This window comes from Salvelinus alpinus, chromosome 18 (genome assembly GCF_045679555.1).
Source record: "Salvelinus alpinus chromosome 18, SLU_Salpinus.1, whole genome shotgun sequence".
NCBI lineage: Eukaryota > Metazoa > Chordata > Actinopteri > Salmoniformes > Salmonidae > Salvelinus > Salvelinus alpinus.
The window spans coordinates 51,689,043-51,711,905 of NC_092103.1; the positions used below are offsets into that span (position 1 = coordinate 51,689,043).

The 22,863-nt window shown below is 45.0% G+C and overlaps 1 protein-coding gene across 1 annotated transcript in view; it reads left to right on the forward strand.

Annotated features, from left to right (window-relative positions):
* Positions 1–22,739, forward strand: part of LOC139544449 (lysophosphatidic acid receptor 1-like) — an 81,831-nt gene extending 59,092 nt beyond the window's left edge. The window contains exon 3 of the mRNA XM_071351560.1: positions 21,560–22,739. Within this exon, the coding sequence (XP_071207661.1) occupies positions 21,560–21,867 (308 nt within the window). The 3' untranslated portion in view covers positions 21,868–22,739. The remainder of the gene's footprint in view (positions 1–21,559) is intronic.
* The last annotated feature ends 124 nt before the right edge of the window (positions 22,740–22,863 follow it).

The following is a 22,863-nucleotide window of genomic DNA, read 5'->3' on the forward strand; positions in this document are numbered from 1 at the left end:
TCTAATTCCTGAACTGCATTGTTGGTTAAGGGCTTGTCATTAAGCATTTCATGGTATTTACATGTTGTATTCAGCGCATGTGACAAATAACATTTTATTTTATTTGAAAGATGTCTCTCTCGCTCTCTCCTCATTGACAATTCACAGCTGTCAATTCAATTGGTTTTATTGGCATGGGAAAGATACTGTATGTTTACATTGCCGAAGCAAGTGAAATAGATAATAAACAATATAAAATGAACAGTAAACATTACACTCAAAAGTTCCAAAGAAAAATAGATATTTCAGATGTCATTATGTTTCTCTCTCTCTCATCATTCACAGTCCACAGCTCTCTCTCCTCTTTCTCTCTCTCTCATCATTCACAGTCCACAGCTCTCTCTCCTCTTTCTCTCTCTCTCATCATTCACAGTCCACAGCTCTCTCTCATCTTCTCTCTCCTCTTTCTCTCTCTCTCTCATTCACAGGCCACAGCTGTCTCTCCATCTCCTCTTTCTCCTCTCTCTCTCCTCTCCCTCTCCCTTCCTCTCTCCAGTTGGTTGGGATAACCTAAAGGTTATTTTGGGTTCCAGGTGGAACCCTTTCCACAGAGGAAAGGGTGTAGAACATGTGAGTCGGCTGCTCTGCTCTCTTACAGCTTGTTTAACTCCTGAGAGCCTCTCTCGGCATATCTGAGACATGAGGTGTACAGTCAGACCCGCCGAGCAGAACATAGAGCAGAGAGAAAAGCTTTAACAAAATATCTGCTCTCTTACAAATTAACATCGGAATCTGAATATTGTTATTTTTTAACACAGATTTTCAGCTGAATTACATCGTAGAGCGTAAATCTTCATGCATCTTTGTCAGAATGTTATGTTGATAAAAGCAGAATTGTAGCTATATGTGTAAATGATGTTGCTGTGATGGTCAAGAACATGTTGTCTTTAGTTGGAGATAAGAGTCTTTAGTTGGAGATAAGAGGAGGATAATATTGTGTCAGAGAAACCAAGGAGAAGCCTTGTCCTTAACAGAGAACTACTCAGAGGAACCAAGGAGAGGCCTTGTCCTTAACAGAGAACTACTCAGAGGAACCAAGGAGAGGCCTTGTCCTTAACAGAGAACTACTCAGAGGAACCAAGGAGAGGCCTTGTCCTTAACAGAGAACTACTCAGAGGAACCAAGGAGAGGCCTTGTCCTTAACAGAGAACTACTCAGAGGAACCAAGGAGAGGCCTTGTCCTTAACAGAGAACTACTCAGAGGAACCAAGGAGAGGCCTTGTCCTTAACAGAGAACTACTCAGAGGAACCAAGGAGAGGCCTTGTCCTTAACAGAGAACTACTCAGAGGAACCAAGGAGAGGCCTTGTCCTTAACAGAGAACTACTCAGAGGAACCAAGGAGAGGCCTTGTCCTTAACAGAGAACTACTCAGAGGAACCAAGGAGAGGCCTTGTCCTTAACAGAGAACTACTCAGAGGAACCAAGGAGAGGCCTTGTCCTTAACAGAGAACTACTCAGAGGAACCAAGGAGAGGCCTTGTCCTTAACAGAGAACTACTCAGAGGAACCAAGGAGAGGCCTTGTCCTTAACAGAGAACTACTCAGAGGAACCAAGGAGAGGCCTTGTCCTTAACAGAGAACTACTAACTATATATGCGTCCTATTTGGGACGCACCTACTCATCCAAGGGTTTTTCTTTATTTTTACTATTTTCTACATTGTAGAATAATAGTGAAGACATCAAAACTATGAAATAACACATATGGAATTATGTAGAAAAGTGTTAAACAAATCAAAATATATTTTATATTTGAGATTCTTCAAAGTAGCCACACTTTGCCTTGTTGACAGCTTGGCATTCTCTCAACCAGCTTCATGAGGTAGTCAACTAGAATGCATTTCAATTAACAGGTTTGCCTTGTTAAAAGTTAATTTGTGGACTTTATTTCCTCCTTAAAACTTATTTGGGATAGGGGGCAGTATTTGGAAGTTTGGATGACTGAGGTGCCCAAAGTAAACTGCCTGTTACTCAGGCCAGAAGCTAGGATATGCATATCATTGGTAGTATTGGATAGAAAACACTCTGCAGTTTCTAAAACTGTTAAAATAATGTCTGTGAGTATCCAGAACTGATATGTTGTTGAGGTGTCTGCCCATTCAAATGCTTGTTTATGGGAAAATCTTAGGAACACCTCCCAGATTGCAGTTCCTAGGGCTTCCACTAGATGTCAACTGTCTTTAGAAAGAGTTTCAGGCTTGTTTTTTGAAAAATTAGGAAGTAGATGTAGTTTTTCAAGGTGACTTTCATTTTGACTGTAGTCTTGTGGCACGCGTGGATGAGGGCGCGCACTTCATTATTTATCTCCGGTAATGAACATACTATTCGCCATCTTAAATTTGATCGTTTATTTACATATTAGGGTACCTGAGGATTGATTAGAAACGTTGTTTGACTTGTTTGGACGAAGTTTATTGGTGACTTTTGGGATTCCTTTGTATGCATTTTGAACGAGCGGAACAGGTGGATTACTGAATCAAGCGCGCCAACTAAACAGACTTTTTTGGGATATAAAGAAGTACTTTATCGAACAAAACGACCATTTGTTATGTAGCTGCGACCCTTTCCCAGCACCCCACCTTTGCCAAAGAGCTTAATGAGTTTGAGCTAATCAGTTGTGTTGTGACAAAGTAGGGGTGGTATACCAGGGCTCTACACTAACTTTCTCCACAAGGAGTACATGCGCTCCTAAATGAAAAAATGTAGGAGCACAGTGAAAAATGTAACAGAGTTTATTAACAACAATTTATTGTCAACATGGTCTCCCACAGGCCACTGTAGGACTTGTCCTTGAAATTGTTGCTGACCAGGATTTTCAGCCCCTGCCATTCATCCTGGAATGCTGTTGATCTGCAGGATTGAACAGAGCAAGTGAGTTTGCAAAATATGCAAACATAACATTGTCGCATATGGCAATGCAGTTTCAAATAAATTATTACCTCTCTAGAAGCTCCTTGAAATGCCTCATCAGGTCTGCCACACCATCATCGCCAAAGGTGAGAAGGCTGGCCTGGTCTTCTGGTCACGTGTCAGGGTTTAGCACTCTGAAAGACTCCACTGGGGTCTGGACACCCTCATCCTTCAGCAAAACACCAAACCTGGCTTTGAGATCATCCACGCCACCTTCTGAATGGTCAGTAGTTCCAGCTCTAGTCTGTGAAAGTCAGAACAGAATCTTCCAAACAATTCACCATCTCCCCCCTGTCTCTCGTGCCAACAGAAAACAATAATTATGTGGTATTTACCGTTCCAGCAGTTAGCGCACGCACACAGACAGTATTGTTTAACATTCTCTACTAGTAAATAAAACTAATTCATAGAGAATTTATTAGTTACAAACCTATGTGGCATACAGTGGATTGTGGATTATATGCCCCCCTGCCGCTCTCTGGTCAATCATTCCCCCACGGTGGGGCATGTTCACGGATACACCATCTGCCCCGAAGGAGATGCCCCTCTTCTTCCATGACCATCCTCCTCTGGGCAAACAGCACGAAATGTGGCCTTGGTGGCATCCAAAACACCTCGAATGACAACACAAATAAAATAATATATACAAAAGTATTTCTGACAAACTAAATTAAATTATCCCAATTATGAATAACGATTAAACTTTACACAAGAATAAAGCCTATAAAGAGGAACAATTTACCAATGGCACGGGTCAAGGGTCTGCTGTCCGACCAGGAGATTGACTAGCTTCCCATTCCCCAACAAGCGTATGTAGACAATCTCGTCTATTAGAACAGCTAGATACATTGCGGCTTTCCTGTATACAGAAGATAGCCCTATTTGGTAACAGACCAAGTCCATATTATGGTAAGAACTGCTCAAATAAGAAAAGAGAAACAACAGTCCATCATTACTTTAAGACACGAAGGTCAGTCAATATGGATAATTTCAAGAACTGTGAAAGTTTCAAGTACAGTCTCAAAAACAATCAAGCGCTATGATGAAACTGGATCTCATGAGGACCGTCACAGGAAAGGAAGACCCAGAGTTACCTCTGCTGCAGAGGATAAATTCATTAGAGTTACCAGCCTCAACTTGCAGCCCAAATAAATGCTTCACAGAGTTCAAGTAACAGACGCATCTCAACATCAACTTTTTTTATTTAAATGTAACCTTTATTTAGCTATGCAAGTCAGTTAAGAACAGATTCTCATTTACAATGACGGGAACAGTGGGTTAACTGCCTTGTTCATGGGCAGAACGACAGGTTTTGACTCAGCTCGGGGATTCGATCCAGCAACCTTTCGGTTACTGGCCCAACACTCTAACCACTAGACTACCTGCCACCCCTGTTCAAAGGAGACTGTGTGAATCAGGCCTTCATGGTCGAATTGCTGCAAAGAAACCACTACTAAAGGACACCAATAATAAGAAGAGACTTGCATGGGCCAAGAAACACGAGCAATGGACATTAGACCGGAGGAAATCTGTCCTTTGTTCTGATGAGTCCAAATTTGAGATTTTCGGTCCAAGCACCGTGTCTTTGTGAGACACAGAGTAAGTGAACGGATGATATCTCCACCGTGAAGCATAGAGGAGGAGGTGTGGAGGTGCTTTGCTGGTGATACTGTCTGATTTATTTAGAATTTAAGGCACACTTAACCAGCATGGCTACCACAGCATTCTGCAGCGATACGCCATCCCATCTGGTTTGCACATAGTAGGACTATCATTTGTTTTTCAACAGGACAATGACCCAACACACCCCCAGGCTGTGTAAGGGCTATTTGACCAAGAAGGAGAGTGATGGAGTGCTGCATCAGATGACCTGGCCTCCACAATCACCCGACCTCAACCCAATTTAGATGGTTTGGGATGAGTTGGACCACAGAGTGAAGGAAAAGCAGCCCACGTGCTCAGCATATGTGGGAACTCCTTCAAGACTGTTGGAAAAGCATTCCTTATGAAGCTGGTTGAGAGAATGCCAATAGTGTGCAAAGCTGTCATCAAGGCAAAGGGTGGCTACTTTGAAGAATCTAAAATATACTTTCATTTGTTTAACACTTTTTTGGGCTACTACATTATTCTATGTGTGTTATTTCATAGTTTTGATGTCTTCGCTATTATTCTACAATGTTGAAAATGTATCGTGTTTTGACCCGTACTGTATATGTTAGTGAATCCACAGACATTAAGACACACACTGGCAGCTCATGAGAAGTTATGTCATAACTGCACTTGGAATAAAAGCTTAGAGACTAAAAGGTTTGTGGATTAAGTCAGATGACGTATGAACCCACTGGGCACACATTGGCTGAATCAACGTTGTTATCGAGTCAATTCAATGTTGAACCTACATGGAATAGACGTTGAATTGATGTCTGTGCCCAGTTGGAAGTGCTTGCTTCCTGTTTCTAATAATATATATTAACTATAATAATAATAATAATACACTTGAAACGCAGCCATATATTCTTGTCTCGTATACTTTGTATTTGTATTAGGTAAATTCATTTGAATTCAGTCACTTTTTGACAGCACCCCTTCTGATTTAAATAAAAACTTTCCATAAATGTTTGCCGATGGAAAAAAAGTAGTCAGGAAGTGATTTTAGGACCTGAATACCAAAACATTCAGGAGATGGAGGTGCTTAAAGTGGACTCATTTTGCAAACCCCACCATATCACGAGACATGTTTTTGTCACTGGAAAATATAAAACTCAACTGTTAATATCATTTAAAAGCTTATAAACAGGGTTGTCCCCAAAAAATACAAATAAACTGACTTCTTGCTTTTACCTTTTAAAGTAAATTATCTAAAAACGCGTATACTCAGATTTTTCCCATATGTTATGTTGTAGCTTTGACCGTACTTTACATAATTTTAGGTTTTTGTGTCGCTCCATCGGTTGAGACACAACATGCTCTTGAATACAGGGTGGGTGTAATTTCAATCATAGAAACAGAATTCATAGAATGGACCTATCCCTTCAGAACACTGTAATTTAGTTGGTAATTAAATAGAATTTCAACTTTGTAATTACTACCACAAAGATGGCCGCCTGTCCACCCACCATCAAATGTCAACTTAAATGGTCATGTCCAATGTTCCCTCTAACGTTTTGGGGCACTAAGCAAATTGTAGGTTTTGTGAGAGGAAACTTGACCGTTGTGAGAATTTTGTGCAACTTCCGGTGTGTGTTTACAGTGAACACTGAGGCTGTACCCTGACAGTTTTAGACAGTAGCCAATAGGTTATTGTGGATATTGGAGCGTAATGTAGGCCTACGAACAAAACCAATGGAGTAAATCACATTAACATTTTCACATGGAAACAGCTGTTGATTTGTATGATATAGTCTACAGTAGTCTATATGAGGTATTCAATACAGGCCTACAATGCATGAGACTTTTAAAAACGTTTTTACATTTTACTTCATCTGTAGCACCACGGGCCAAATACGTGACTGTACATTGTATTGTGTTGAATGCAGGAAGCCACTTTACAAAATACAATTATTTATTATTACCATACTGATAATTAGACAATGTAGGCTACCCCTCTGCCTATTGGCTTATTTGCATATTCATTTTGTTTCAAAATACAACACTGCCCCTTTAATTAAGACATAAGCTTTTTACCTAACTGGTTTTTGTGCTCTTGTAGGAAGCAGTAACTCCCCATCTACCAGACTGGTTTTTGTGCTCTTGTAGGAAGCAGTAACTCCCCATCTACCAGACTGGTTTTTGTGCTCTTGTAGGAAGCAGTAACTCCCCATCTACCTGACTGGTTTTTGTGCTCTTGTAGGAAGCAGTAACTCCCCATCTATAATTGGGCTAATAACTTGCTAACTAGCAAAGAATATCAACACATGTGCACACGCACGGCTCTGCGCTCTGTTCTTAACTGATCTGAAAAGCGCGTTCACTTTGCGGATGATTTGAAAGACCGTTGCGCTCTGCCTGCAACAAAATCATACTCAATCTAGCGAAATTACATTTGTTTTGGTTTGTCGCATCCAAATGGGGCTGATATAATGTTGTTGATTCGATCATAGAAACAACGCGGATCTAATACACCACAAACTAATGGGCCGGATCGCTTGCGTCTCCTGCGCAAGCGCGCAGTTTAGAGGGAACATAGAATAGACATGAACATTGTTTCAATATGGTTTCCTATGGAGTATTGACAGTATAAATTAAAACAAAAGATATTCACATTCAAGTCAACATTCTCTGTGTTGACCTTCAACACTTTTTTTGTGGTACCGTTTGTAAATGACATTTAGTAAAATGATCAGCCAAAATATGACACCCCCCCTGTATTCAAGTGCATGTTGTGTCTCAACTGATGGCACAACACAAAAACCTCCTGATGTAAAATAAGGTCCAAGCTACAACATATGTAACACATCATTTAGATAGTTTTAACTTTTAACTTTAACAAATTAAATGTTTCTCAAGAAATTATAAAACAGTTTGACAATCCCTGCTTGTAAGCTTTTAAAATATACCCATCTCAGTGGTTGATATTTTCCAGGGATGAAGACGAATGTTTCATGGTGAGGTATATAGAAGAGGTCAACTTTGAGCACATCTCTTGAATGTTTTGCCATTCAGGTCCAAATATCACTTCCTGTCCACTTCTACAATGGAACAACATGTACGGTAGGTTTCATTCAAATCAAAAGGGGTGCTGTCAAAATATACAAGACCATATATGGCTGTGTTTCAAATGTCTTTTCTATAGAGAAATCAACAATTTTAGGCTGAGTCAGACTAACTTCTGGCCACACTGAACAGTCCCATTCTCTAACCAGTCATCTCCTCCTGGTGGTCAGATTAACTGAACAGTCCCATTCTCTAACCAGTCATCTCCTCCTGGTGGTCAGATTAACTGAACAGTCCCATTCTCTAACCAGTCATCTCCTGGTGGTCAGATTAATTGAACAGTCCCGTACTCTAACCAGTCATCTCCTCCTGGTGGTCAGATTAACTGAACAGTCCCATTCTCTAACCAGTCATCTCCTCCTGGTGGTCAGATTAACTGAACAGTCCCATTCTCTAACCAGTCATCTCCTCCTGGTGGTCAGATTAGCTGAACAGTCCCATTCTCTAACCAGTCATCTCCTCCTGGTGGTCAGATTAACTGAACAGTCCCATTCTCTAACCAGTCATCTCCTGGTGGTCAGATTAACTGAACAGTCCCATTCTCTAACCAGTCATCTCCTGGTGGTCAGATTAACTGAACAGTCCCATTCTCTAACCAGTCATCTCCTGGTGGTCAGATTAACTGAACAGTCCCATTCTCTAACCAGTCATCTCCTGGTGGTCAGATTAACTGAACAGTCCCGTTCTCTAACCAGTCATCTCCTCCTGGTGGTCAGATTAACTGAACAGTCCCATTCTCTAACCAGTCATCTCCTCCTGGTGGTCAGATTAGCTGAACAGTCCCATTCTCTAACCAGTCATCTCCTCCTGGTGGTCAGATTAGCTGAACAGTCCCGTTCTCTAATCAGTCATCTCCTCCTGGTGGTCAGATTAACTGAACAGTCCCATTCTCTAACCAGTCATCTCCTGGTGGTCAGATTAACTGAACAGTCCCATTCTCTAACCAGTCATCTCCTCCTGGTGGTCAGATTAGCTGAACAGTCCCATTCTCTAATCAGTCATATCCTGGTGGTCAGATTAACTGAACAGTCCCATTCTCTAACCAGTCATCTCCTGGTGGTCAGATTAACTGAACAGTCCCATTCTCTAACCAGTCATCTCCTCCTGGTGGTCAGATTAACTGAACAGTCCCATTCTCTAACCAGTCATCTCCTGGTGGTCAGATTAACTGAACAGTCCCATTCTCTATCCAGTCATCTCCTCCAGGTGGTCAGATTAGCTGAACAGTCCCATTCTCTAACCAGTCATCTCCTGGTGGTCAGATTAACTGAACAGTCCCATTCTCTAACCAGTCATCTCCTCCTGGTGGTCAGATTAACTGAACAGTCCCATTCTCTAACCAGTCATCTCCTGGTGGTCAGATTAACTGAACAGTCCCATTCTCTAACCAGTCATCTCCTCCTGGTGGTCAGATTAGCTGAACAGTCCCATTCTCTAACCAGTCATCTCCTGGTGGTCAGATTAACTGAACAGTCCCGTACTCTAACCAGTCATCTCCTCCTGGTGGTCAGATTAACTGAACAGTCCCATTCTCTAACCAGTCATCTCCTGGTGGTCAGATTAACTGAACAGTCCCATTCTCTAACCAGTCATCTCCTGGTGGTCAGATTAACTGAACAGTCCCGTACTCTAACCAGTCATCTCCTCCTGGTGGTCAGATTAACTGAACAGTCCCATTCTCTAACCAGTCATCTCCTGGTGGTCAGATTAACTGAACAGTCCCGTACTCTAACCAGTCATCTCCTCCTGGTGGTCAGATTAACTGAACAGTCCCATTCTCTAACCAGTAATCTCCTGGTGGTCAGATTAACTGAACAGTCCCATTCTCTAACCAGTCATCTCCTGGTGGTCAGATTAACTGAACAGTCCCATTCTCTAACCAGTCATCTCCTCCTGGTGGTCAGATTAACTGAACAGTCCCATTCTCTAACCAGTCATCTCCTCCTGGCGGTCAGATTAACTGAACAGTCCCATTCTCTAACCAGTCATCTCCTCCTGGTGGTCAGATTAACTGAACAGTCCCATTCTCTAACCAGTCATCTCCTCCTGGTGGTCAGATTAACTGAACAGTCCCATTCTCTAACCAGTCATCTCCTGGTGGTCAGATTAACTGAACAGTCCCATTCTCTAACCAGTCATCTCCTGGTGGTCAGATTAACTGAACAGTCCCATTCTCTAACCAGTCATCTCCTGGTGGTCAGATTAACTGAACAGTCCCGTTCTCTAACCAGTCATCTCCTGGTGGTCAGATTAACTGAACAGTCCCATTCTCTAACCAGTCATCTCCTCCTGGTGGTCAGATTAACTGAACAGTCCCGTTCTCTAACCAGTCATCTCCTGGTGGTCAGATTAACTGAACAGTCCCATTCTCTAACCAGTCATCTCCTGGTGGTCAGATTAACTGAACAGTCCCGTTCTCTAACCAGTCATCTCCTCCTGGTGGTCAGATTAACTGAACAGTCCCGTTCTCTAACCAGTCATCTCCTGGTGGTCAGATTAACTGAACAGTCCCGTTCTCTAACCAGTCATCTCCTGGTGGTCAGATTAACTGAACAGTCCCATTCTCTAACCAGTCATCTCCTGGTGGTCAGATTAACTGAACAGTCCCATTCTCTAACCAGTCATCTCCTCCTGGTGGTCAGATTAACTGAACAGTCCCATTCTCTAACCAGTCATCTCCTGGTGGTCAGATTAACTGAACAGTCCCATTCTCTAACCAGTCATCTCCTCCTGGTGGTCAGATTAACTGAACAGTCCCATTCTCTAACCAGTCATCTCCTGGTGGTCAGATTAACTGAACAGTCCCATTCTCTAACCAGTCATCTCCTCCTGGTGGTCAGATTAGCTGAACAGTCCCATTCTCTAACCAGTCATCTCCTCCTGGTGGTCAGATTAGCTGAACAGTCCCGTTCTCTAATCAGTCATCTCCTCCTGGTGGTCAGATTAACTGAACAGTCCCATTCTCTAACCAGTCATCTCCTGGTGGTCAGATTAACTGAACAGTCCCATTCTCTAACCAGTCATCTCCTCCTGGTGGTCAGATTAGCTGAACAGTCCCATTCTCTAATCAGTCATATCCTGGTGGTCAGATTAACTGAACAGTCCCATTCTCTAACCAGTCATCTCCTGGTGGTCAGATTAACTGAACAGTCCCATTCTCTAACCAGTCATCTCCTCCTGGTGGTCAGATTAACTGAACAGTCCCATTCTCTAACCAGTCATCTCCTGGTGGTCAGATTAACTGAACAGTCCCATTCTCTATCCAGTCATCTCCTCCAGGTGGTCAGATTAGCTGAACAGTCCCATTCTCTAACCAGTCATCTCCTGGTGGTCAGATTAACTGAACAGTCCCATTCTCTAACCAGTCATCTCCTCCTGGTGGTCAGATTAACTGAACAGTCCCATTCTCTAACCAGTCATCTCCTGGTGGTCAGATTAACTGAACAGTCCCATTCTCTAACCAGTCATCTCCTCCTGGTGGTCAGATTAGCTGAACAGTCCCATTCTCTAACCAGTCATCTCCTGGTGGTCAGATTAACTGAACAGTCCCGTACTCTAACCAGTCATCTCCTCCTGGTGGTCAGATTAACTGAACAGTCCCATTCTCTAACCAGTCATCTCCTGGTGGTCAGATTAACTGAACAGTCCCATTCTCTAACCAGTCATCTCCTGGTGGTCAGATTAACTGAACAGTCCCGTACTCTAACCAGTCATCTCCTCCTGGTGGTCAGATTAACTGAACAGTCCCATTCTCTAACCAGTCATCTCCTGGTGGTCAGATTAACTGAACAGTCCCGTACTCTAACCAGTCATCTCCTCCTGGTGGTCAGATTAACTGAACAGTCCCATTCTCTAACCAGTAATCTCCTGGTGGTCAGATTAACTGAACAGTCCCATTCTCTAACCAGTCATCTCCTGGTGGTCAGATTAACTGAACAGTCCCATTCTCTAACCAGTCATCTCCTCCTGGTGGTCAGATTAACTGAACAGTCCCATTCTCTAACCAGTCATCTCCTCCTGGCGGTCAGATTAACTGAACAGTCCCATTCTCTAACCAGTCATCTCCTCCTGGTGGTCAGATTAACTGAACAGTCCCATTCTCTAACCAGTCATCTCCTCCTGGTGGTCAGATTAACTGAACAGTCCCATTCTCTAACCAGTCATCTCCTGGTGGTCAGATTAACTGAACAGTCCCATTCTCTAACCAGTCATCTCCTGGTGGTCAGATTAACTGAACAGTCCCATTCTCTAACCAGTCATCTCCTGGTGGTCAGATTAACTGAACAGTCCCGTTCTCTAACCAGTCATCTCCTGGTGGTCAGATTAACTGAACAGTCCCATTCTCTAACCAGTCATCTCCTCCTGGTGGTCAGATTAACTGAACAGTCCCGTTCTCTAACCAGTCATCTCCTGGTGGTCAGATTAACTGAACAGTCCCATTCTCTAACCAGTCATCTCCTGGTGGTCAGATTAACTGAACAGTCCCGTTCTCTAACCAGTCATCTCCTCCTGGTGGTCAGATTAACTGAACAGTCCCGTTCTCTAACCAGTCATCTCCTGGTGGTCAGATTAACTGAACAGTCCCGTTCTCTAACCAGTCATCTCCTGGTGGTCAGATTAACTGAACAGTCCCATTCTCTAACCAGTCATCTCCTGGTGGTCAGATTAACTGAACAGTCCCATTCTCTAACCAGTCATCTCCTCCTGGTGGTCAGATTAACTGAACAGTCCCATTCTCTAACCAGTCATCTCCTGGTGGTCAGATTAACTGAACAGTCCCATTCTCTAACCAGTCATCTCCTCCTGGTGGTCAGATTAACTGAACAGTCCCATTCTCTAACCAGTCATCTCCTGGTGGTCAGATTAACTGAACAGTCCCATTCTCTAACCAGTCATCTCCTCCTGGTGGTCAGATTAGCTGAACAGTCCCATTCTCTAACCAGTCATCTCCTGGTGGTCAGATTAACTGAACAGTCCCGTTCTCTAACCAGTCATCTCCTGGTGGTCAGATTAACTGAACAGTCCCATTCTCTAACCAGTCATCTCCTGGTGGTCAGATTAACTGAACAGTCCCATTCTCTAACCAGTCATCTCCTGGTGGTCAGATTAAGTGAACAGTCCCATTCTCTAACCAGTCATCTCCTGGTGGTCAGATTAACTGAATAGTACCGTTCTCTAACCAGTCATCTCCTGGTGGTCAGATTAACTGAACAGTCCCGTTCTCTAACCAGTCATCTCCTCCTGGTGGTCAGATTAACTGAACAGTCCCGTTCTCTAACCAGTCATATCCTGGTGGTCAGATTAACTGAACAGTCCCATTCTCTAACCAGTCATCTCCTGGTGGTCAGATTAACTGAACAGTCCCATTCTCTAACCAGTCATCTCCTGGTGGTCAGATTAACTGAACAGTCCCGTTCTCTAACCAGTCATCTCCTGGTGGTCAGATTAACTGAACAGTCCCGTTCTCTAATCAGTCATATCCTGGTGGTCAGATTAACTGAACAGTCCCATTCTCTAACCAGTCATCTCCTGGTGGTCAGATTAACTGAACAGTCCCATTCTCTAACCAGTCATCTCCTGGTGGTCAGATTAACTGAACAGTCCCGTTCTCTAATCAGTCATCTCCTGGTGGTCAGATTAACTGAACAGTCCCATTCTCTAACCAGTCATCTCCTCCTGGTGGTCAGATTAACTGAACAGTCCCATTCTCTAACCAGTCATCTCCTGGTGGTCAGATTAACTGAACAGTCCCATTCTCTAACCAGTCATCTCCTGGTGGTCAGATTAACTGAACAGTCCCATTCTCTAACCAGTCATCTCCTGGTGGTCAGATTAACTGAACAGTCCCGTTCTCTAATCAGTCATCTCCTCCTGGTGGTCAGATTAACTGAACAGTCCCATTCTCTAACCAGTCATCTCCTGGTGGTCAGATTAACTGAACAGTCCCATTCTCTAACCAGTCATCTCCTGGTGGTCAGATTAACTGAACAGTCCCATTCTCTAACCAGTCATCTCCTGGTGGTCAGATTAACTGAACAGTCCCATTCTCTAACCAGTCATCTCCTCCTGGTGGTCAGATTAACTGAACAGTCCCATTCTCTAACCAGTCATCTCCTGGTGGTCAGATTAACTGAACAGTCCCATTCTCTAACCAGTCATCTCCTGGTGGTCAGATTAACTGAACAGTCCCATTCTCTAACCAGTCATCTCCTGGTGGTCAGATTAACTGAACTGTCCCATTCTCTAACCAGTCATCTCCTCCTGGTGGTCAGATTAACTGAACAGTCCCGTTCTCTAATCAGTCATCTCCTGGTGGTCAGATTAACTGAACAGTCCCATTCTCTAACCAGTCATCTCCTCCTGGTGGTCAGATTAACTGAACAGTCCCGTTCTCTAACCAGTCATCTCCTGGTGGTCAGATTAAATGAACAGTCCCGTTCTCTAATCAGTCATCTCCTGGTGGTCAGATTAACTGAACAGTCCCATTCTCTAACCAGTCATCTCCTCCTGGTGGTCAGATTAACTGAACAGTCCCATTCTCTAACCAGTCATCTCCTGGTGGTCAGATTAACTGAACAGTCCCATTCTCTAACCAGTCATCTCCTGGTGGTCAGATTAACTGAACAGTCCCATTCTCTAACCAGTCATCTCCTGGTGGTCAGATTAACTGAACAGTCCCGTTCTCTAATCAGTCATCTCCTCCTGGTGGTCAGATTAACTGAACAGTCCCATTCTCTAACCAGTCATCTCCTGGTGGTCAGATTAACTGAACAGTCCCATTCTCTAACCAGTCATCTCCTGGTGGTCAGATTAACTGAACAGTCCCATTCTCTAACCAGTCATCTCCTGGTGGTCAGATTAACTGAACAGTCCCATTCTCTAACCAGTCATCTCCTCCTGGTGGTCAGATTAACTGAACAGTCCCATTCTCTAACCAGTCATCTCCTGGTGGTCAGATTAACTGAACAGTCCCATTCTCTAACCAGTCATCTCCTGGTGGTCAGATTAACTGAACAGTCCCATTCTCTAACCAGTCATCTCCTGGTGGTCAGATTAACTGAACAGTCCCATTCTCTAACCAGTCATCTCCTGGTGGTCAGATTAACTGAACAGTCCCATTCTCTAACCAGTCATCTCCTCCTGGTGGTCAGATTAACTGAACAGTCCCGTTCTCTAATCAGTCATCTCCTGGTGGTCAGATTAACTGAACAGTCCCATTCTCTAACCAGTCATCTCCTGGTGGTCAGATTAACTGAACAGTCCCGTTCTCTAACCAGTCATCTCCTGGTGGTCAGATTAACTGAACAGTCCCGTTCTCTAATCAGTCATCTCCTGGTGGTCAGATTAACTGAACAGTCCCATTCTCTAATCAGTCATCTCCTGGTGGTCAGATTAACTGAACAGTCCCATTCTCTAACCAGTCATCTCCTGGTGGTCAGATTAACTGAACAGTCCCATTCTCTAACCAGTCATCTCCTGGTGGTCAGATTAACTGAACAGTCCCATTCTCTAACCAGTCATCTCCTCCTGGTGGTCAGATTAACTGAACAGTCCCGTTCTCTAACCAGTCATCTCCTGGTGGTCAGATTAAATGAACAGTCCCATTCTCTAACCAGTCATCTCCTGGTGGTCAGATTAACTGAACAGTCCCATTCTCTAACCAGTCATCTCCTCCTGGTGGTCAGATTAACTGAACAGTCCCGTTCTCTAACCAGTCATCTCCTCCTGGTGGTCAGATTAACTGAACAGTCCCGTTCTCTAACCAGTCATCTCCTCCTGGTGGTCAGATTAACTGAACAGTCCCGTTCTCTAATCAGTCATCTCCTCCTGGTGGTCAGATTAACTGAACAGTCCCGTTCTCTAACCAGTCATCTCCTCCTGGTGGTCAGATTAACTGAACAGTCCCGTTCTCTAATCAGTCATCTCCTCCTGGTGGTCAGATTAACTGAACAGTCCCATTCTCTAACCAGTCATCTCCTCCTGGTGGTCAGATTAACTGAACAGTCCCGTTCTCTAACCAGTCATCTCCTGGTGGTCAGATTAACTGAACAGTCCCGTTCTCTAATCAGTCATCTCCTCCTGGTGGTCAGATTAACTGAACAGTCCCGTTCTCTAATCAGTCATCTCCTCCTGGTGGTCAGATTAACTGAACAGTCCCGTTCTCTAACCAGTCATCTCCTGGTGGTCAGATTAACTGAACAGTCCCATTCTCTAATCAGTCATCTCCTCCTGGTGGTCAGATTAAATGAACAGTCCCGTTCTCTAATCAGTCATCTCCTGGTGGTCAGATTAACTGAACAGTCCCGTTCTCTAACCAGTCATCTCCTCCTGGTGGTCAGATTAACTGAACAGTCCCATTCTCTAACCAGTCATCTCCTGGTGGTCAGATTAACTGAACAGTCCCATTCTCTAACCAGTCATCTCCTGGTGGTCAGATTAACTGAACAGTCCCATTCTCTAACCAGTCATCTCCTGGTGGTCAGATTAACTGAACAGTCCCGTTCTCTAACCAGTCATCTCCTGGTGGTCAGATTAACTGAACAGTCCCGTTCTCTAATCAGTCATATCCTGGTGGTCAGATTAACTGAACAGTCCCATTCTCTAACCAGTCATCTCCTGGTGGTCAGATTAACTGAACAGTCCCATTCTCTAACCAGTCATCTCCTGGTGGTCAGATTAACTGAACAGTCCCGTTCTCTAATCAGTCATCTCCTGGTGGTCAGATTAACTGAACAGTCCCATTCTCTAACCAGTCATCTCCTCCTGGTGGTCAGATTAACTGAACAGTCCCATTCTCTAACCAGTCATCTCCTGGTGGTCAGATTAACTGAACAGTCCCATTCTCTAACCAGTCATCTCCTGGTGGTCAGATTAACTGAACAGTCCCATTCTCTAACCAGTCATCTCCTGGTGGTCAGATTAACTGAACAGTCCCGTTCTCTAATCAGTCATCTCCTCCTGGTGGTCAGATTAACTGAACAGTCCCATTCTCTAACCAGTCATCTCCTGGTGGTCAGATTAACTGAACAGTCCCATTCTCTAACCAGTCATCTCCTGGTGGTCAGATTAACTGAACAGTCCCATTCTCTAACCAGTCATCTCCTGGTGGTCAGATTAACTGAACAGTCCCATTCTCTAACCAGTCATCTCCTGGTGGTCAGATTAACTGAACAGTCCCATTCTCTAACCAGTCATCTCCTCCTGGTGGTCAGATTAACTGAACAGTCCCATTCTCTAACCAGTCATCTCCTGGTGGTCAGATTAACTGAACAGTCCCATTCTCTAACCAGTCATCTCCTGGTGGTCAGATTAACTGAACAGTCCCATTCTCTAACCAGTCATCTCCTGGTGGTCAGATTAACTGAACAGTCCCATTCTCTAACCAGTCATCTCCTCCTGGTGGTCAGATTAACTGAACAGTCCCGTTCTCTAATCAGTCATCTCCTGGTGGTCAGATTAACTGAACAGTCCCATTCTCTAACCAGTCATCTCCTCCTGGTGGTCAGATTAACTGAACAGTCCCGTTCTCTAACCAGTCATCTCCTGGTGGTCAGATTAAATGAACAGTCCCGTTCTCTAATCAGTCATCTCCTGGTGGTCAGATTAACTGAACAGTCCCATTCTCTAACCAGTCATCTCCTCCTGGTGGTCAGATTAACTGAACAGTCCCATTCTCTAACCAGTCATCTCCTGGTGGTCAGATTAACTGAACAGTCCCATTCTCTAACCAGTCATCTCCTGGTGGTCAGATTAACTGAACAGTCCCGTTCTCTAACCAGTCATCTCCTGGTGGTCAGATTAACTGAACAGTCCCGTTCTCTAATCAGTCATCTCCTCCTGGTGGTCAGATTAACTGAACAGTCCCATTCTCTAACCAGTCATCTCCTGGTGGTCAGATTAACTGAACAGTCCCATTCTCTAACCAGTCATCTCCTGGTGGTCAGATTAACTGAACAGTCCCATTCTCTAACCAGTCATCTCCTGGTGGTCAGATTAACTGAACAGTCCCATTCTCTAACCAGTCATCTCCTCCTGGTGGTCAGATTAACTGAACAGTCCCATTCTCTAACCAGTCATCTCCTGGTGGTCAGATTAACTGAACAGTCCCATTCTCTAACCAGTCATCTCCTGGTGGTCAGATTAACTGAACAGTCCCATTCTCTAACCAGTCATCTCCTGGTGGTCAGATTAACTGAACAGTCCCATTCTCTAACCAGTCATCTCCTGGTGGTCAGATTAACTGAACAGTCCCATTCTCTAACCAGTCATCTCCTCCTGGTGGTCAGATTAACTGAACAGTCCCGTTCTCTAATCAGTCATCTCCTGGTGGTCAGATTAACTGAACAGTCCCATTCTCTAACCAGTCATCTCCTGGTGGTCAGATTAACTGAACAGTCCCGTTCTCTAACCAGTCATCTCCTGGTGGTCAGATTAACTGAACAGTCCCGTTCTCTAATCAGTCATCTCCTGGTGGTCAGATTAACTGAACAGTCCCATTCTCTAATCAGTCATCTCCTGGTGGTCAGATTAACTGAACAGTCCCATTCTCTAACCAGTCATCTCCTGGTGGTCAGATTAACTGAACAGTCCCATTCTCTAACCAGTCATCTCCTGGTGGTCAGATTAACTGAACAGTCCCGTTCTCTAACCAGTCATCTCCTCCTGGTGGTCAGATTAACTGAACAGTCCCGTTCTCTAACCAGTCATCTCCTGGTGGTCAGATTAAATGAACAGTCCCATTCTCTAACCAGTCATCTCCTGGTGGTCAGATTAACTGAACAGTCCCATTCTCTAACCAGTCATCTCCTCCTGGTGGTCAGATTAACTGAACAGTCCCGTTCTCTAACCAGTCATCTCCTCCTGGTGGTCAGATTAACTGAACAGTCCCGTTCTCTAACCAGTCATCTCCTCCTGGTGGTCAGATTAACTGAACAGTCCCGTTCTCTAATCAGTCATCTCCTCCTGGTGGTCAGATTAACTGAACAGTCCCGTTCTCTAACCAGTCATCTCCTCCTGGTGGTCAGATTAACTGAACAGTCCCGTTCTCTAATCAGTCATCTCCTCCTGGTGGTCAGATTAACTGAACAGTCCCATTCTCTAACCAGTCATCTCCTCCTGGTGGTCAGATTAACTGAACAGTCCCGTTCTCTAACCAGTCATCTCCTGGTGGTCAGATTAACTGAACAGTCCCGTTCTCTAATCAGTCATCTCCTCCTGGTGGTCAGATTAACTGAACAGTCCCGTTCTCTAATCAGTCATCTCCTCCTGGTGGTCAGATTAACTGAACAGTCCCGTTCTCTAACCAGTCATCTCCTGGTGGTCAGATTAACTGAACAGTCCCGTTCTCTAATCAGTCATCTCCTCCTGGTGGTCAGATTAAATGAACAGTCCCGTTCTCTAATCAGTCATCTCCTGGTGGTCAGATTAACTGAACAGTCCCGTTCTCTAACCAGTCATCTCCTGGTGGTCAGATTAACTGAACAGTCCCGTTCTCTAATCAGTCATCTCCTCCTGGTGGTCAGATTAACTGAACAGTCCCATTCTCTAACCAGTCATCTCCTGGTGGTCAGATTAACTGAACAGTCCCATTCTCTAACCAGTCATCTCCTGGTGGTCAGATTAACTGAACAGTCCCATTCTCTAACCAGTCATCTCCTGGTGGTCAGATTAACTGAACAGTCCCATTCTCTAACCAGTCATCTCCTCCTGGTGGTCAGATTAACTGAACAGTCCCATTCTCTAACCAGTCATCTCCTGGTGGTCAGATTAACTGAACAGTCCCATTCTCTAACCAGTCATCTCCTGGTGGTCAGATTAACTGAACAGTCCCATTCTCTAACCAGTCATCTCCTGGTGGTCAGATTAACTGAACAGTCCCATTCTCTAACCAGTCATCTCCTGGTGGTCAGATTAACTGAACAGTCCCATTCTCTAACCAGTCATCTCCTCCTGGTGGTCAGATTAACTGAACAGTCCCGTTCTCTAATCAGTCATCTCCTGGTGGTCAGATTAACTGAACAGTCCCATTCTCTAACCAGTCATCTCCTGGTGGTCAGATTAACTGAACAGTCCCGTTCTCTAACCAGTCATCTCCTGGTGGTCAGATTAACTGAACAGTCCCGTTCTCTAATCAGTCATCTCCTGGTGGTCAGATTAACTGAACAGTCCCATTCTCTAATCAGTCATCTCCTGGTGGTCAGATTAACTGAACAGTCCCATTCTCTAACCAGTCATCTCCTGGTGGTCAGATTAACTGAACAGTCCCATTCTCTAACCAGTCATCTCCTGGTGGTCAGATTAACTGAACAGTCCCGTTCTCTAACCAGTCATCTCCTCCTGGTGGTCAGATTAACTGAACAGTCCCGTTCTCTAACCAGTCATCTCCTGGTGGTCAGATTAAATGAACAGTCCCATTCTCTAACCAGTCATCTCCTGGTGGTCAGATTAACTGAACAGTCCCATTCTCTAACCAGTCATCTCCTCCTGGTGGTCAGATTAACTGAACAGTCCCGTTCTCTAACCAGTCATCTCCTCCTGGTGGTCAGATTAACTGAACAGTCCCGTTCTCTAACCAGTCATCTCCTCCTGGTGGTCAGATTAACTGAACAGTCCCGTTCTCTAATCAGTCATCTCCTCCTGGTGGTCAGATTAACTGAACAGTCCCGTTCTCTAACCAGTCATCTCCTCCTGGTGGTCAGATTAACTGAACAGTCCCGTTCTCTAATCAGTCATCTCCTCCTGGTGGTCAGATTAACTGAACAGTCCCATTCTCTAACCAGTCATCTCCTCCTGGTGGTCAGATTAACTGAACAGTCCCGTTCTCTAACCAGTCATCTCCTGGTGGTCAGATTAACTGAACAGTCCCGTTCTCTAATCAGTCATCTCCTCCTGGTGGTCAGATTAACTGAACAGTCCCGTTCTCTAATCAGTCATCTCCTCCTGGTGGTCAGATTAACTGAACAGTCCCGTTCTCTAACCAGTCATCTCCTGGTGGTCAGATTAACTGAACAGTCCCGTTCTCTAATCAGTCATCTCCTCCTGGTGGTCAGATTAAATGAACAGTCCCGTTCTCTAATCAGTCATCTCCTGGTGGTCAGATTAACTGAACAGTCCCGTTCTCTAACCAGTCATCTCCTCCTGGTGGTCAGATTAACTGAACAGTCCCGTTCTCTAACCAGTCATCTCCTCCTGGTGGTCAGATTAACTGAACAGTCCCATTCTCTAACCAGTCATCTCCTGGTGGTCAGATTAACTGAACAGTCCCATTCTCTAACCAGTCATCTCCTGGTGGTCAGATTAACTGAACAGTCCCATTCTCTAACCAGTCATCTCCTGGTGGTCAGATTAACTGAACAGTCCCATTCTCTAACCAGTCATCTCCTGGTGGTCAGATTAACTGAACAGTCCCGTTCTCTAACCAGTCATCTCCTCCTGGTGGTCAGATTAACTGAACAGTCCCATTCTCTAACCAGTCATCTCCTGGTGGTCAGATTAACTGAACAGTCCCATTCTCTAACCAGTCATCTCCTGGTGGTCAGATTAACTGAACAGTCCCATTCTCTAACCAGTCATCTCCTGGTGGTCAGATTAACTGAACAGTCCCATTCTCTAACCAGTCATCTCCTGGTGGTCAGATTAACTGAACAGTCCCATTCTCTAACCAGTCATCTCCTCCTGGTGGTCAGATTAACTGAACAGTCCCATTCTCTAACCAGTCATCTCCTCCTGGTGGTCAGATTAACTGAACAGTCCCATTCTCTAACCAGTCATCTCCTCCTGGTGGTCAGATTAATCAATAAACTGTATATTCAAAGTGGTCTGTATAAATGCAGCCCCTGAGTCTTTGTTTAAATCAGATTTTACTGAAAAGTCTTACTTTCTCACGTGTTCCTCCTCCAGGTGCGTTCATCGTGTGCTGGACTCCAGGCCTGGTTCTCATCCTCCTCGATGTGTTCTGTGCCAACTGTAACGTCCTGGACTTTGAGAAGTTCTTCCTGCTTCTGGCTGAGTTCAACTCTGCTATGAACCCCATCATCTACAGCTACCGGGACAAGGAGATGAGCGCCACCTTCAAGCAGATCCTGTGCTGCCAGCGCCAGGAGAATGTTAACGGGACGGCAGCCGAGGGCTCCGACCGCTCAGCCTCCTCTATCCATCACACCGTGATGGGTGGAGGGAAAAAAAACAATGATCACTCAGTGGTCTGAGGAGAGGGGCTGGAGACAGGAGGAGAGGAGAGGGACTGGAGACAATAGGAGAGGGACTGGGGCTGGAGACAAGAGGAGAGGGGCTGGAGACAGGAGGAGAGGGACTGGAGCTGGAGACAGGAGGTGAGGAGAGGGACTGGGGCTGGAGACAGGAGGAGAGGAGTGGAGAGGGACTGGGGCTGGAGACAGGAGGAGAGGGGAGGGACTGCGGCTGGAGACAAGAGGAGATGGACTGGGGCTGGAGGAGAGGAGAGGGGCTGGAGACAGGAGGGGAGGAGAGGGGCTGGAGACAGGAGGGGAGGAGAGGGGCTGGAGACAGGAGGGGAGGAGAGGGGCTGGAGACAGGAGGAGAGGGGCTGGAGACAGGAGGAGAGGAGAGGAACTGGAGATGGGAGGAGAGGAGAGGAACTGGAGACGGGAGGAGAGGGACTGGGGCTGGAGAGGAGAGGGACTGGAGCTAGCAGAAGAGGAGCTGGAGACAGGAGGAGAGGACTGGGGCTAGAGACCAGAGGAGAGGGGGCTGCAGTGTGGAGCTCAGCCCAGGAGTGGCCAGGAGATGGGTGGGGGGGACGAGGGCAGGCTGGGGCCAGGGAGGTGGGTGGCCAGGAGATGGACAATTGGACCTACTATAATTGACCAGGGTGATGCCATGGAGATGGGTCGGAACAGAGGGTAGATTCATTGCAAGACTCTTATTGGTTGTTAGTTATATGTTTTCTATTTTGTTAAAGTGTTGTTGACACCACATGCACTATTTAAAGACTTTAATCTATGATGTGAAGGACTTACCTGTAGAAGCTCTCTATATCCCCCCTCTCTCTGACTAAACTTCCTATCATTATAAACATATTACCATTACAATAGGAAGAAGGGTGTGACTACATGGCTGAACAGGTTTTACCCAGGTCTTTTGGGCCTTCATTGTGACCGCACGCACACCTTAGATTATTGTTACTGTCTGTACTCTGTTGTTGAGCCAGACCAAAGGGAGCCAAC